The 17,934-nt window shown below is 34.1% G+C and overlaps 1 protein-coding gene across 10 annotated transcripts in view; it reads right to left on the bottom strand.

Annotated features, from left to right (window-relative positions):
* The window catches only part of DCAF6 (DDB1 and CUL4 associated factor 6), a 142,436-nt gene that overhangs the window by 26,914 nt on the left and 97,588 nt on the right, over nucleotides 1–17,934 (bottom strand). For all 10 annotated transcript variants that reach the window (XM_033198758.1, XM_033198759.1, XM_033198755.1 and 7 more), the window contains 4 exons: nucleotides 9,161–9,278; nucleotides 4,498–4,613; nucleotides 2,966–3,052; nucleotides 2,411–2,738 (listed from right to left, as the gene is read on the bottom strand). In XM_033198758.1, coding sequence (XP_033054649.1) covers nucleotides 2,411–2,738; nucleotides 2,966–3,052; nucleotides 4,498–4,613; nucleotides 9,161–9,278 — 649 coding nt within the window. The remainder of the gene's footprint in view (nucleotides 1–2,410; nucleotides 2,739–2,965; nucleotides 3,053–4,497; nucleotides 4,614–9,160; nucleotides 9,279–17,934) is intronic.

The raw sequence follows: 17,934 nt of genomic DNA, 5'->3' as shown, positions 1-17,934 counted from the left end.
TATGTTCCTATAAATGGCTTGGGTATTCTCTCTTCTTCATAAATAATTAAGTTTCTTGAAGGATAAGAATTTTATCATTCTTCTGTTACTCTTCAGGAAGTTTACTACTATATCTCACAAAACAAAATACCATGTAGGACCAACATAGGCTAAATATTCAAATGAGTGTAGAGAATATTAAATAATCTTTAACTTTTAAAAAGCAGGGAACTAAATACAATCCCAGAGTGGTTTCAAATCCGGATCTAATCCTGAGAATATGAATTCAAGAGTATATGCAAGAAGTGGGATCAATTCCAGGCTGTTTGTTGTCACTGATTATCTCTCTTCTAAAAGATTCTGCTGGTCCAGTTCAGCACCTGATTTTCCTTGGGTCAATGAGGTTACTGGGAACCAACTTTGTGACAGATCTAAACACTAAAAGAATCCCTAAAACATATAAATCATCTAAGGATTATGAAGATGATAAAGCTCTATAGAAAGATTACAGTTTCTGTATTCTCCAGGACCCACCCTCCCTCAAATCCTTCTTTCTCATTAATGTTATAGTACTGTGTTTCAAAAAACAAAACTCCTTAGGTCTAGAATACAAAAACCCTTTGCTTAGCACCTAAGTTTCCTCAGCTATAAAGCAGGCTTGGTATTAGTGTTATAAGTAGCCTGCATAGAAACTGCTAAATAGTCATGATTTTCTCAAAGTGTCTAATATCCATAAAAAACATTACTAGAAACTGGGCACTTAAATTTTATTTTCAATTATGACCTCAGTATCATGTTCTACTACTTAAATATAGAAAAATGACATTAGCTCATTTATATAAATGGAAGGCCATAAAGGTACAAGCTCAATTAAATTACAGAATCTAGCTCTTAACCCTGGGTTTTGGAAATTATCAGTTTGATTTTCAAATTGTGCTAAGCTTGCTAATCTCATCTGCATATATTAAGTGGTAATGACATTCTAAGGAACTCCCTCTGGATACAGAAAGAAATAGAACCAAGGATTACTTGCCTAAAATATATATTAAGAATGTTCAAGATTAATGTGTACAGGTAAAGAAAAGATGTTTGATTAATCTCTAAGTATAAATATGGGAGGAAATTCTTGGCTCATATCTACAAAAAAAGGACCATGGCAAAGTAAACATTTCCCAAATATGACTAAAGGAAGAAACATACCCTTTCACAGTTAAGAAAAGGCAGTTCCCCTGAACTGCAAGCTATCCTCTTCAGGATTTTTGCCTGTTTTCTGTCAGTCTGTATCCCTAGAGTCATTCTTACTGTAATTCTTTTAAAAATTAAAGGGGCCTCATAGACTATCTTGATTATTTAATACAGCTATCATTTAATTAGTGCTATTAACATGAGCCAGGTCACATCATGATTGACTGACTGATATGTTTTTAAATTCTTGCAATAATTTTAGATAATCATAACCCTATTTTATAGATAAGGAAACTGAATCTTTAAGAGTCATTAAGTAATTTGAATGAAAAAACATTGCTGGTAAGTGGTGAAACCAGTATTCAAATCTATCATTATGTTCTTGACTATAAGTGGTAAATTAATCTTTCATTATATTTTTCAGTTGACAGATACTTTAGAGTATCTTATAAACAGCAATATATTGAGCATATAAAATGTGATTTCAAATAGAATCTCACTCCTTTGTAAACTAGGATTTTAAGATTAAAACTAGGTTCTCTGAAAGAAGACAGAACTTATAATGAGATATCATAGCACTAATAACAGAAATAGTTTTCCATAAGTATGAAATGCAGTATACTTTAAAAATTTATTTTATCTCCCACAAAAGAAAATATATCCTTGTGATCACATAAAATATAGAAAAACTATATAAACATGTTGGCAATTCAATTTTTTATTGCTGCTACAGTATTTAATATAATTTTTCATTTTCTAAATTCAGTCACTAAGTTTAGTAGAAATCAAAGAAAAACAGTGTTTCCAAACACAGAACTACTAACACACTACCGTAATCCAGGGTCAATAGAAAAGCAGGAAAAAATTAACATTAAAACCAAAACAAAACTGATAGAGGCCTGGATATCTACAAGATAATCTGAGAGCTAAGTATAACCTTGACTTCATAAATAACCTGTGGGTCATTCTTAACCTTGTTTTCTCTTGATCTGTAAATTCAGAAGCAGGTGTCAGTGCTAGAGATAAGCAGAAGAAGACTTTTTATTTCCCTATTAATGTACAGTGCTCAAAAAATACAATACGTAAAATCATTTACAGTAAACTGTAAAGTTTCTTTAGGTTTATATGAAAAAGACACTCTTAGAGGAAGCAACTGTCAAAAATGGAGAGATTCCCTTACATGACTTCAAACAAATCCTTGTGAAATACATTTTTTACAGTTCATATTAATTAAAAATTTACCAACCTATCACCAGGTCCTGCTCGATACCTTGCACCTGGGATCAGGACTGGGTCATCATCACTGTCATCTGTGTCCTGAAGAGCAGAGTCCCTGGTGGATGTTTCTTCATGAGCTGAAGGCCCGATGGCTTCTGTTTGGAACTGAGGCTCAGGATTGGTGCTATTTTCGTTGGTAGCACTCTCAGTGCTAGTCTGATCTGAAGTTTCTGGTTCCTTGGCTTTTTCAGATGAAGTAGATTCTTCTGGAACCCCACAAGAGCTATCAAGATTGAGGTCATTTCTTTCTCCTGAGTTGGAATCCGATGGCTTGGCTGTGAACTTATCTGATTGTGCTGTCAGAAAATAAAGTTGTATGTAATAGGTGGTAAAGTGGGCAATATTAATTATTTAACCTAACTTAGGAGCTGACAAACACATTCTACTATGACATCTAATTCCTCTATAAGGGGAGGAAAATTCCACAACACATTTGGACATGGTCTCTAATCTAGAGAGATTAACATAGATTAAGGCTTTTTATTTTCCCATACAAAGCAATTATCTAAAGGGAGCAACTCACTTATATTGATATGGTTCTGAACTGGGTTTTCTGCAGATACTCCTTCCTGATATTTTGTCACATCCTCTGATGATTCTTCAGGAGTTTCTGTAAATAAACCAAATTACAGTCACCCCTTGTTATCCATGAGGGATTAGTTCTAAAATCGCTGAAAATACCAAAATCTGTAGATCCTCAAGTCCCTCATATATAATGGCGTAATATTTGTATATAACCTATGCATACCCTTCCTTATACTGCAAATCATTTCTATATTACTTATAATACCTAATACAATGTAAATGCTATGTAAACGGTTACTACGCTGTTATTTTTAAATCTGTGTTCCTTTTTATTGTCATATTGTTATTTTGGGAGAGAGTATTTCCATGGAATCCATGGGCATGTGGGGCCAAATGTACCATTAAATCCAGATTTTTTTAGAAAAGTAAACATCAACTTAATACTCCAGCTTTCCTATGGATAAACGGTTCTTAACCCTTTCTGAGTCATAGGAACCTTTAACATTCAGCTAAAACCTCCCCTCACTACAAGGCAAATATGTATTTGCACACAAAATTGTACAAACACTATCATGGATGGATGGGCCCACTGCTTCTTCCTAAAGTCCAGGCATTAGGCTTCATTAACTCTGTGTGCAGAATCTCTGCTTTAGACTATCCCTTACAGCTGAAATTACTTGATCCTGCATTTTACTAAGCTTCCCAAAATCTAAACTTAAAACTGAGCATTTTTCTGCCCCTCTATCACGTACTTGATAAAATATAAACTATCATGAACAAGTAGTCAAGCTAACCATACTATAAATTCTGTTTTGGCCACTGAAAATACTTAATTCTGGAATTTAACTGTCAGATGCATGAAGGATCAGTCTTTGACATTCCTTATTGGACATTTGCTTACCAGATAGCTGTCTTACACATATTTAATTTTAAACTCTGTTATACTAAGGTACCTATACATTTATAAGAAATATAATTCATTTGTTCCTTCATGTATCAAGCATTTATTGAACATCTACTGTGTTCTAGTCTCTGTGCTAGACATTAAATTTCATGTCATTGTCATATAAAAATATTGTACTAGAAAAGGGATCTGAAAAATCCCCTAAGTGGCACTTCAGGTATTAAACAGATTCACTCGTAATCTGTTTAGATTCTACTTCTTTTTCCCCCTCTATAAACCACACAAACACAATCAAAACAGATACAGTAGATTTCACTGCTAGGTATAAAAATGAAAAAGATTAATTCAAACTAACATTTGTATCTCATCCATTTATAGTATGATGAATAAGTATCCTGGCCACTGTGTCCACAAAGAGGACTGTGTTTCACTGTGTCTCCTCATTTTAACTGCTTAAGGTCCCCATCTTTTGGATCTGCTATCTATCAGTTTTAACAGCTGGACCATAGAAGCAAAAGTAATTTATTAACAACAAGAAATAAAAATACAGCATCGAAGGGAACAGAAAAGTAAGTAAACATCCAATGTTGGGGTTTTATAACAACAAAAGCAAAATAACATCTTACTTGTTTCACTGTCTCCTTCTGGGGGTTGCACTGAGCTCTGTGGGACCAAAGATTCCTCCTGACCCTCAGATTTGCAATGGCTCCCAATTCCTCTAGAACTTGATGCTATACTGCTCCTATCATCAAAACAAGATAAGTGATTCCACCAAGAAGTTAATAAATACGATCTTTTAGGATAATTTTTGTATTTTACAACTAGAGAAGTAGACCAAAAAATTCACAATACAAGTAAAATGTAGGATTTATTACTTTAATAGCATTTGTAAACATCATTTCAAACAAATCGAGATGACTATCACAACACACTTTACTCTTGAAAAAAAGATTTAAAAATATAAAGGGACTGCTTCTTCACTGTTTGGATCCTTCTATTATCTAGTATGTATTTCTACATGTCTCTGTATTGAGTTTTAATATTTCTACATGTCTCTGTATTGAGTTTTATCACCTTTCTTGTCTTCACTACAGATGGTTCGCCATATCCAAATCCTTAATGGTTACACAAATTTTTATCATATGCCCTTAGACTCTGTTATTCCAGGCTACTTTAAAACTAATACTTGAACAAAAGCCTGGCCAGTTCTTTGATCTTTTGAACTGCTCCCTGTGGATCACCTCCAGTTCTGATCTGCTGTTCAAATATGGCAGGTGACTGAGCATCAGAGTTCTGTAGAAGGACAGGGTAATTTTCTGCTTCAGTTTCAATACTCACCTGATGATGACCATAGTTCTATTAACATTTCTGGCTATAGCAGAATACAAGGCCAATTTTTAAAGAAATAATTTTCAATGAGTATTCTGTGACAAATCATGGCATATGTATAAGAAGAGGACTGAATGAGAAAGAGCACATGTATAACAATCTGACTGAGATTTAAATTAAATTCATAGAAACGCAACAATTCTTTAAGTTTAAAATAAATGTGAACAAGAAAAAAAGATTTACAGTAACTTAAAAAAACACTAATTATAGACAAATACCAGTAACTCAATAAACAATACAAACTATCATGGACTTTTCACCATGACAAAAACTCTTTTAGGCTGATTGCAGAAGTCAATTTGACTTATAAAAAAAAAAAGAGAGAGTACATATATAATATTATTTAAGTAAAATTGTATATTCATATGGGTGTATATATGCAGAGAAAAATGTCAGGAAGGCTATGCACCTGTGTTGAGTGTCGTGTCAGTAGGATTACTACAGGTAAATTTTTTACACTGAAGTTTTTTTTTGTGTGTGTGTGTGTGTGTGTGTGAGTGTGTGATAAACCTGTATTTCTTTTAAATCAGAAAGGAATATACAGCTATTTTGGCAAAGAAAAGCTAATGTGGTATATATATATTTATTTTTTCCATTGAGAAAGCTATGATTCAGGCATGAATAAAACGCTCATTGTATACATTATGATAATTAAAATAAAAAAGGAACAGAGACATATTAGTGGAAAAGACACAGTAACCGAGTAAATATATTTAACATATGTTAATATGGCATTTTAAATCACAAAGAAATAAAAAGATTGTTCAATAAATGGTAATGAGACAAGAAAACAGCCATGTGGTAAAACCAAAGCTATGGCTTCACATTATACTTTATGGGAAAATAAATTCTAGAAGGAAGATAAAGTTTTTGATACCAAATTATAGAAAATAGAGGAATATAAGAAGAACCTTTTCTCTTAATTCTAGGAATAACAAGGCTTTCCTATGCATGTTATCACAGGCAGAAACCATAAGGCAAAACCACTGTAAGTAAACTGAAAAACAAACACCAAATTGGGAAAAATATTTACAACAAATGAAAGACAAATGGTACAACCCTCATTTAATTCTATAATAAATAAATAGCTCTAATAATGTAATAAGAAAAAGATAAACACCATAGTAGAAAACTGGGCAAAGTATCTGAAAGACAATTTACAAAAGATGAGAACTGTAGCTAACAATCACTGACGGCCTTCTCAGGTGCCAATCAAGCTGCTAGTAAGTGCTATGTACTTTCTCTGCATGATCTCATTAAATCTTCATACTAAACCTATGAAGTAGGTTCTATTAAATATGCCCATTTTCAAGGGAGAAAACTGAGATTTAGAGAGGTTCAAAAACTTGTCAATTTCTGTCCAAACTCTTAGCATGTTCTATTGCCTCATCTGTTACCAAAGAAAAAATAAGAGCAAGACACAATCCTGGTATAGATGAAAAAGACTGTATACTTTTTTTTAAGTTCTGCCTGTTTGTTTGTTTGTTTTACAATGAATGTTGAATACTTGTATAATAATAAAAAATGCGAACTGCTTTTCTGACAAAGAAATAAGAAACTGATGAATGAGAATATAGTTCATGGTCAGTTTTTAGAGAAGGAAAAGTAGCATTCAAAAGAAGAATGGGACTAATGATTTTATCTAAAAAAAAAACTCAAAAAGTTTAGATAAGATTCTTCGGAAGACGCCAGCTCCTTGTATACAGAATCATGAGAATGGAAAAGACGTGATAAGTATGATGACCTACTGTCATCTTAAATTATGTATTAAGAAAAAGGGCCACAAACATCACGATTTTTAAATGGTCAGGCACTAAGACTTATAAAGAAGTCCTACTGGCTGCACCTTCAAATATATATCTAGAATCCAATCACTTTTTTTTTCTTCTAAACCACCTCCACTGCTCCCATCCTTGTCTAAGCCACCACCACCTCTAACCTTTCTTACTATCATAGCTTTTTAACTGTCCTTCTGGTTTATACCAATGGTATATGCTCAACACAATAACCAGAAATAACCTTTTCCTTTTAAATATCCTCCTCAATTTCCTGGCAGACCTTATCTACTACTCCTGTCTCCACTGCTCACTCCACTCCAGCTACACTGGTCTTCTTAAGATCCTTGAACATACTAGGTCTGATGCTTCTGCTTCAGAGTCTTTCTACTGGTTTTCTCTCTGTCCCAAATGCTTTTCCCCTAGATATATATATGTGGCTCACTCCTTCTCACTCTTCAAGTGACATTTTGCCCAAATGTCACCTTCTCAATGATGCCTAGGTTTCCCAATCACCTTTACCTGCTCTATTTTCCTCCATTGTACTTAGTACCTTCTAACATACTATATGGTACACTTATTTATTAAGTTTATAGTAAAATTCCTCCATCTAGAATGTAAGTTCCAATAAGGCAGGGGTTTAAGTACTTTTTTTCACTGATGTATTTCCAATGTCTAGAACAGTCCCAGGAACATAGAAGATATCCAATAGTATTTTAAGATCCTACTTAATCAAATATTTTAATATAAAATACATACATACATAAACACAAATGGAAACCAGTGAATTTAAATAAAAGTAATATCACATATCAACACATAGTTCATTACATATTAATAGACAATATATAACTATATTATATTACATATAATATAGCAACATAACACGATCATATATTAATATGCAATTGAATATTAAATATATTAATATATTAATTGTGAATAATTAATATATTGGTCATTAAACAATTGGTATAATATATTAACAAATATTATATAACTATATCATATATTAAGAAATACTATATCAATATATTAACCAATATATTACTATCTCTAAATTTAAATTAAAAATTTTGTATGCTCTCTCAATCAACTGGTCATGAGACAGTGGGAAAGAGTATAAAAAGCTTACATAACTTGCTTTTCCTAAATGTAAAATTTCATGAGATTAATGAGCAATAAATATGATCAGAAACATTATTAAAGAGAAGTTATAGGACCATTAAATTAAAAGTTCAACCTTACTAGTAATCAGTTAAATAAATACTAAAAGTATTTTTAAATCAAATATAGAAGTTAAAAATAAATAAATATATTGAACACTAGCCTAGAGACAGTAAGTCATATACTTCCATATGTGCCTAGTAGGACTATAGTAAGTAAAGATTCTTTTGGAAATAACTTGGCAATATCTTTTAATCTAGATATAGTTCATTTCTGAAATATCAAATAAATAATCTTGAAGGCAGGAAAAAGCTTTATAAACAAAGATATTCATTAAAGCCTTATTTGGTAAAAAATGGTAAACAAATTTACAGCCCAATTAAAGGAAAATGGCTAAGTAAACTACAGTACATCTACTTGATGGACTATTACACAGCTAGTAAAATAATATATATTAAAATTAAGTAACATGGGAATATTATAAAGTTAAGTCAAACAAATGCAGGGGAGAATACAGTATATTCAGTATCACTAAAATTATATTCTAAAACTCAAAACAAAAATCATACATATACACCTACCTAGGACCACAAATGCAAAAAGTCCCAAAATGTTGTTTATATTTTTGCACTAATTTTAATTATCAATTATTAGTAGTAGTATCTTTTGCATTGCATTTTCTATCAGAAGAAATATTCTAGGATGAGCAGCATTGGCATCATCTGGAAAGTTTTTAAAAATGCAAATTCTCAGACCTCCACCCTAAACCTAATTCTGAGAGTGGGGTCCAGTAAAATGCATTTTAAAGAGCTCTCCCAGTGATTCTGAGGCACACTCAAGTTTGAGAACCAATACCTTATAGCAAAGCAAAACATAAAGATGACAAAGTGTTAAAAATTGAAATCTCATACAATCCTACAAAATGGCTAAGAACATCTTTACAAAAATATTAACTTACCATTCATCTGTAAAGTTCAGTTTTATTGTGCTTGTAGTTGTTCCTTCTGTGCTGTAGTGCAAACTTAAAACTGGTTCACCTGTCCCTGGTTTGGGGCTCAGCTTTTCATTATTGTTATCTGAAAATTGTGTTTAAAACATTTGAAAAAGTCTCTGAAACCAGTACAAAGATGACATTTCCTAAAATTTATAAAACTTATATTAGGTTGTCCTTGTCATAATTCTTTTTTCACATCTGTTATGGGTTTCATTTAAAGTTTGAAGGCAAGTGTTGTAGAAATACTCTTTATATTTCAAAGTAGCACTGCATCAAATTCTAGGCTTTGTGTACATGACTCCCTTTGATTCAGATGGAAATCACACACATTGAGAACCATATTTAGTCATTAGGGGAATCAAAAAGTATTAACATGCAATGACATAGTTACAAACTGGTACCCTTACTTAATAGAATGCTCATAATTCCTCAGTTGCTTGAGCATCAATAATAACTACTTTTGGCTCCTTCAGAAACACTGCGATGTAAGATACAAGGGCTCTGTGAAAAACGGTTTGGCAAAAACTGTGCTACCATGAAATGTTATCAAATTCCTTCTGTTCTTTCAAACTTACAGATTTATAATTTAGGGAGGAATCACAGTTTGCACTTCATGGGGGAGAGGCTGGTATTTACTGTGCTTTGATATTTTCTAAAATACACTTTGTTGTAATATATTTTGGTATATTTCCGTTTCTCTTCCTGACTAATCTTACAAGGAATTTGTTTAATTGTGGAAATAGCAATCTCATTTTAAGAACCTATAGATGATGTCTATAATACACATCTATCTCGGTGTATGAAATCTTTTTTAAATGACAAAATCAAGAAAGTCTACACAAATTAAAGTATTTAAAGCTACCTTCCCCACCTCCCAAAAGAATACATGGATATTCAAAGATATAATTAAACAGAGCTTTACGTATTTTTCATTTTATGATGAACAGTTTGGGAAACATAGGGAAAAATACATAGGGAATACAAATGGATCCATAATCAAACATGATACATTTCTGCCAGTTGCTTGCAGAAAGAAAACTCTTCTGTGAGATAATCTTTTTCCTTGACACCAGTTCAACTGATTTAATACTAAAAATAACTTCTCTTGAAAAATAACAACAAAGACAATCACTATTTCACAAAAGCAAATTTACTTAGGATTTTTTTTATTATTGGATCTACTTTCTATTGCAGGGAAGGACTTATATATTTTTTCATTCGTCTTGAAGATGTTGGAGCACACATTAAGAGAATCTCAGCTGGGCTCAGTGGTAGGAGGAACCCTTAAGCCCAGGAGTTCGAGTTGAGTCTGGGTGAGACCCTATCTCAAAAAAAAAAAGGGGGGAGGGGGGCGGAGAATCTCATAGAACCTCTGTTCTAGCCTTTATTCTGTGAGAGGACAATTAACAAGACTTTAAATACAAAAATGCAGTAGAAAAGTATTCCACAAGCGTCAAGCTGGTAACAAAACTTAGTATCAATTCTCCTGTCTTAACTTCCAACTCACGAGAAATCCTGTCCTACAGAATTGCTATTTGAAAATACTGTGAATTATAAAACTGATATCACAAATGGTAAAGTCACTTTGTTTCTGCACTACTTTTGTTATGATTATGTCTTTGATTTAAACAACTCCTAGAAATAAATTAATAACCCATTCCAACTGTCAAAGATTTAGTATTACATTCAGTGTTTTGGAGGAGGTATTTTACCAAATGGCAATCTAATAAATAACTGAATTAATAGACCTTTAGCTTATAGAAATGTATTAAGGAAACATCTGCCCTATCCTTTACCCTCTTTCAAAAACTTGCTGTTTCCTCGTCATTTGTCTACAGTTTTCTCTTATTCTTTAGTTATGTTACTGAGATTTTTGTTTCATCACTGCTGTCTTTAGCTTCTGGAATAGACGGGAACAGACAGTTAAAGACTGGATGATTGGATGATTAAGGAAACTGAGAGGAAGAGTTGGTGTTAGTTTTTTCATTTTCTCTCTCAGTATTTTATAAAATTTTTGTTATTTATTTTTCTTTTAAGGTAAAGATGGTATAGAAAACAAAAGCAGGTGTGAGAGAAGTGTGAGACTGAATTTCTCAGATCCACCTTGATTACAGTTAAGACTTAAGTTATGAGAAGCCTTGTGGAATTTAAATGATACATGAAAACTTTCCTTTTGAGGAAAATTAAAGAGACAGTTATAGATATCTACATGCTATGACTATAAGAATATATTATAGTAAACAAACAACTATTAAGAGATCAGAACAGAGCACAAAACATTTTTATACAGGTTCCCCACCACAAGCAAGAAGTTTTCTAAGATGGTTAATGATCATTAAAACCTTCCTCCTACAGTATCTACTACAAAGTTTGTTGTTTTTATTTTTTTGAGACAGAGGCTCTTTTTGTTGCCCAGACTAGAGTGCAAAGGCGTGATCTCAGCTCACTGCAACCTCCGCCTCCTGGATTCCAGCGATTCTCCTGCCTCAGGCTCCAGAGTAGCTGGGGTTATAGGTGCCCGCCACCACACCTGGCTAATTTTTGTATTTTAGGAGAGATGGGGTTTTACCATCTTGGCCAGGCTGGCTTGAACTCCTGACCTCACGTGATCCACCCGCCTCGGCCTCCCAAAGTGCTGGGATTACAGGCATAAGCCACCATGCCCAGCCTACAGAGTTCTTATTTGATCTCTCAGGAATATAATCTACATATTATAAAACATGTAAAATATTGGTAATATTCATTTAATCATAAAATTATTATAGGTGATAGAATTTGTTGATTTAAGTTGTTAATGAATTCGTCAGTCTTGTGTAAAACTAGCCTGTTACTATAAAAAATAACATGAACACTTCTGTTAGTCACAAAAACTTCAGGTCCCCAAATGCAGTTATTTCCTTATAGCCTACACTTAAGTAAACAGTGTCTCTGGCAGAAACACAACACAGTGAAGAACCTGGTTTCTTCAATAGCAAGTTGTTTTGTTTTTGTTTTGAGACAGAGTCTCACTCCATCGTCCAGGTTGGAGTGCGGTGGCAAAATCATGGCTCACTGCAGCCTCGATTTCCCAGGCTAAGGTGATTCTCCCACCTCAGCCTCCTGAGTAGCTGGGACTGTAGGCAAATGCCATCACACCCAGCTGATTTTTTGTAACTTTCGTAGAAACAGGGTTTTGCCATGTTGCCCAGGCTGGTCTTCAACTCCTGAGCTCAAGCAATCCATCTGCCTTAGCCTCTCAAAGTGCTGGGAGTACAGGTATGAGCCCCTGCACTTAGCCCAACTGCAGTATTAATGACAGTATATATTCCAAGGTTTAAATTCATTTCCCAGCCTTTTCCCATTTCACTGTCCTTCTTTAATTCTAGTTTGCTTGGTCATATACAGCCTATCAGGTTACATTTTCTCAGGAATTAGGATTCCTGGACTACTAATGAATGCATTCACTATTTGTGATAAAATGCATATTCTAACTGCAAATGTCTAAGAAAAATCTACTTTAATGATTTTAAAAATTAAATATTTTTACTTTATTTGAAAAAAAAAAGTGTAACTATTTAAATGTTCCCTAACTTCTCTGTCAGCAGTTGGATCAGCAAAAACATGCTAAAACTGTATTTTTCAAAGTCTTATTTACATAATGTACAGATATATATATATATATATATATAACATAGAAATATGTTGCTTAAAAGGTAGATTTTTATTTAAAAGCCTTAAGGTTTAGAACTTCATCTAAATACACAAATAGCTTTATGTAGAAAGCCATCATATTAATAACTGTGATTTATTGAGCATTAGTGAATATATATCAATTATAAATATATGTGTGCCAAAATATATACATTCCTTTAAAAAAACCTTTGTAATCAGTATTGTCATCTCCATTTTACAGATGATGAACTGATAACAATAAGCTTAATTTTTTCTCTAGTTACAGAGATTTCCTCCCCCATACCATCCTTTCCATAGACAGGGTCTTGCTCTATCACCCAGGGTGGTGTGGTGGCACCTTCATAGCTCACTGCGGTCTTAAACTCCTGGGATGAAGTGAACCTCCTGCCTCAGCCTCCCAAGTAGCTACGATTGCAGGTGTGTGTCACCATGCCCAACTTCTTTTTTTATGTTTTGTAGAGATGGAGTCTCGCTATGCTGCCCAGGCTGGTCTTGAACTCCTGGCCTCAAGTGATCCCCCTCAGTACTCCAAAGTGTTGGGATTACAGGTGTGGGCCACTGTGCCCGGCTGAGGTTTCTTTTTATAAGAAGTTCCTACTTAATATACAATCTTAGAAATAATTTGACTACAAAGATAAAAATAAGATTACTTAGATAAGTAACTATTTTAAATAAGAAATATCAATTGTTGGTGTTGTTACTCGTTACTCCTCAGAAATAAATAATTCATATCAACAACATTAACAACTGGTAAGAGTTTTGGTAGCCAAAATTATCACTTTGGCATTATAGTATAGGAAAACTATGTTGTATCTTCCTTTAGGGCACTTAAGAAACTGAACTATTTCTTCCTCTAAAAACATTACAGGAGAATATTTATTTGTAGTGTGCTCAGCGCACACACACAATATAGTGGGGGAAAAAATCCCTTTTAACTTGTTCAATACTGCTAAGTTTTTAGATAGCCATTCTATACTGCTCAGTAATTATGGTTATTAAGAATAACTGATGACATCAGCAACTTAGAGTGGTCTCTATGGAAGCAAATTACCATTTGAAACACAGGCTTCAGAAGCACAGCAATAATCACATAAACATCAGGATAAAATACTGTAAAAGACTTCATTTTGGGGGATTAGAAGTGAAAGGTCCATAACTTGAGATTCAGGAAACCAACTTAAAAGATCCTTTTCAGAAATGCTACTAGAGACCTTTCAGGATAATGCACTGGCTCAGAAAAAAAAATTCAGAATGAGCTGAAATATAATTTGAAAGCAGTTTCCTTGAACTGCTATGTATTTAATTAGGTATCTTTCAAGTCTTTTGCATAAGAATCACAAAGTAACTATTTTTTGTAATGCACACACTGTGAAATGATTTAATCTGTACATTTCTACTACGAAATTATAATAACGAAAGGTTCAAAAAAATGCTCAAAGACATACAAAAAAAGTGTGATAACCATAGTAAAAAAAAAAAATATGCTGAGTATTTTGTATATTTAAATATTGTTCAAAATGTTGCTATAGATCTAAATATCCAAATACTGATAAGGATGTTCAGACTTTAAGCTAGGATACCCCTGGATAATCTATCTTATATGTAAATCTAAACCAAATATTCAAAATGAAGATAATTAACTAGGTACAGCAACAATAATTTCTTTAGAACCCCATGCCCAACATTTTTCTCTGCTGCTGGGTCACTATTATAACTTTATAATCACACATTAATTAACTATAGTAGTTTAGATAAGCTGTGGAACATATGAAAACAAAATAGTTTATCTAATGAGTTTTCTATTGTATAAAGATGCGTGTATGATTATATAATGATATCCTATTTCCCATTCCATTATACCAATTTTTTTTTTTTTTTGGTCACAATACTGTATTGTAAACTTGAAATTTACTAAGAGGGTACATCTTGTGCATTTTTTTTTTATTATACTTTAAGTTCTAGGGTACATGTGCATAACGTGCAGGTTTGTTATATATGTATACTTGTGCCATGTTGGTGTGCTGCACCCATCAACTTGTCAGCACTCATCAACTCGTCGTTTACATCAGGTATAACTCCCAATGCAATCCCTCCTCCCTCCCCCCTCCCCATGATAGGCCCCAGTGTGTGATGTTTCCCTTCCAGAGTCCAAGTGATCTCACTGTTCAGTTCCCACCTATGAGTGAGAACATGCAGTGTTTATACCAAATATTTTTTAAAAACCAAAGTTAGATGGAAATAAAACATACGGTGAAATATTCTGAAAAAATAATAAAGCTTAACTATCTCCCCACATTTTGCACTCCAACTTACTAGACTTGTATAGAAAAGGCAAATTTCTCAACCATAGTTTTTAAACCGATGCAAAATTTTCCATTTTCATAGGTCAGGGAATCCACAATTTTTCTGTAGATTCCAGATTAGAGGATCTCCAATTCTCCTTCCAACTATTTGTATAAGGAAGTATATCTGGATTCAACGTGGAAATGCTGCTTCTAGCAGTAGACTGCTAACAGAGAAGATCTATCTACCCTACAGATAATTGTAAGGCAATGCATTTCATTCTAAAAAATGAGTGCTTACCCTAGTGCAAATCTAGATTTATAAAACAGAAGTGATATTATGTAAGCCAAAATGAAACAAAGTGCAACTTTACTACAGACATTTATTAGGAAGTCCATTCTCTCTAATCTTTTTAACATTCAATCAAATTTTCTTCTGGCAATCACAACTCAACTCTATGTCAATTATTATAATTTTAACCCAAGAACTTTTTTCATGACATAACATAGAAGTGTGAATTGAACTTAAACATGTGATTTGGATACATTTAGATTGAAAATTGTGCTTGGTTCCACATTCCTACCAGTATTTAGAATTTATGGGTTGAAATGTGGTAGCCATTTAACCTTTGCTTCCTTTTCTCCTACTTCAGAACCAGTAGTTTTATATACCTCTATTCATAAACGTCTCCTATTCCTATTTCACTTTCAGTCTAGGGGGAGAACAGTATAGAATGAAAATAAGTAAATATGCCCACGCCATGTGGCACGTGGGCCCTGCCAAAATCCTTTTCCAGTATTTCCTTTCATGACTGTTTCCTTGGGTATACTCTCCTTTACTGGAAAAAAAAAAAAAAATCAAATCTGCCTATCATAAATAACACTCTCATTTTGTAGATAAATTAACAAGTTAAAATGTGACTTCCAGATGAAAACAAATGAGGTAGACAGCTTAGGAGAACACTCCCTTTAACCACTTCCCCTTCCAGTTACTGTCCTCCTAGCTTATTGTTTTTAATTGCTTTTCTTCTCATTTCCATTTTTTCATCTCCTGCTCTAAAATCTGGACTCTGTCTCTGTCACTCTAGTGAAAGTGTTCTACTAATGGGGCTAAAGCCCCACATTGACTAACTTAGGGGAAAATTTTTTTGGAGCCAATTTGCTTGACCTTTCAGCAGGACTCCAGCAGACAACACTCTCGTATTTGAAAATTTCTTTTGATCACAAGACACCACGCTGTTCTATGTCGCCATCCACCTCTCTAGTTGCTCCTTCTCAATCTCCTTTACTAGCTACTAGCTCTTTGCTGGCAAAATCTTTTAATTTTATCATTTTTCTGATTTTTCTTGAGATGTGTTAGCTCTCTTACTCTGTTCTCGTCTTTCTACTTTCATCCTAGTTAATTCCATCTACTTCATGGCTTCTTACCATTTGTATGCAAAAACTCTCCCAAATTTCTTTCTTGAGCTTGGATATCCTTTCTGAGCTCCATATCTACATAATCAACTACCCAACCGATTTTCAACTTGAGTATCTCATACAGATAACTCAAACTCAATATATTCAAAACCAAGTTCATGATCACCTACCCCTACAAGTCCCTGCCCATGCTTTTTCTCTTTTCCAGGGTTACCTGTTTAAGAAAATAACCATCCACTTAGTTGTGCTCAATCAAAACATGAGCTACTCTTGCAGTGGTTGAAAAAGTCACCTGTTAATCTCCATCAGTACCTCCCACAAAGCACCACAAATAAATGTATAACCTAAGTAAAAACAGTGTATTTGTTTTACAAAAGATTTAAGACACAAGTCCTGCCCTCTCCGGACTGCTATTTATTACTAAACTATCTTCATAAGAAAATTCTGAAGTTGTTACTGCAACTTATACTCTGAATTCCTCCTCAATCCTATCTCATTCAATCTACCACAAAGTCCTGTTTATTCTACATCCTAAATATTTCTTCAATCTCTTCACATCTCTCCTACCTTACTTTTATCACCAGATCAAAATCTCTGTTACCAGGAGAACTTCCTAAGTGATTTAGTCTATAATCAATTCTCCATACTCCATTCAGAGTATCAGGCCATAGTCATACTCCCTAATTTAAACACTTCATTAGCTTCCCTCTGTTCTTAAAATAAAAATGCCAAACCTAAAATGTCCAAAAAATCACTTTGTCCTGCATAGTGGGATTCTCCGAATCATCCTGTATGTGGCATCTGAGGCTCTGCATATGCTAGTAACACTTCCCTTTACTCATGATCCTTCACCTAACTTATTCAGGCTCACCTTTCAGATCTCAGCTTAATGTCTCTTCCTCAGGAATGCCTTATTTGGCCCTCAACCGGAGGGAATGAAGGCCCACTCTCCTATGTTCCACACTGTACCCTGCTATTTCCCCTTCCTTTCATAACACTCATCACACTTCTATTTAATTTTTCATCCATCTTTTTTTTTTTTTGAGACGGAATCTCGCTCTGTCACCCGGACTGGAGTGCAGTGGCTGGATCTCAGCTCACTGCAAGCTCCGCCTCCCGGGTTTACGCCATTCTCCTGCCTCAGCCTCCCGAGTAGCTGGGACTACAGGCGCCAGCCACCTCGCCCGGCTAGCTTTTTGTATTTTTTAGTAGAGACGGGGTTTCACCGTGTTAGCCAGGATGGTCTCAAACTCCTGACCTCATGATCCGCCCGTCTCGGCCTCCCAAAGTGCTGGGATTACAGGCTTGAGCCACCGCGCCCGGCCTTCATCCATCTTTACTGTTAGATCAGGCAAAGCAAGTGGT

Source organism: Trachypithecus francoisi, unplaced genomic scaffold (assembly GCF_009764315.1).
Source record: "Trachypithecus francoisi isolate TF-2019V2 unplaced genomic scaffold, Tfra_2.0 Lachesis_group5, whole genome shotgun sequence".
In the NCBI taxonomy this organism is placed as follows: domain Eukaryota; kingdom Metazoa; phylum Chordata; class Mammalia; order Primates; family Cercopithecidae; genus Trachypithecus; species Trachypithecus francoisi.
This window is presented reverse-complemented; position numbering and strand designations above follow the sequence as displayed.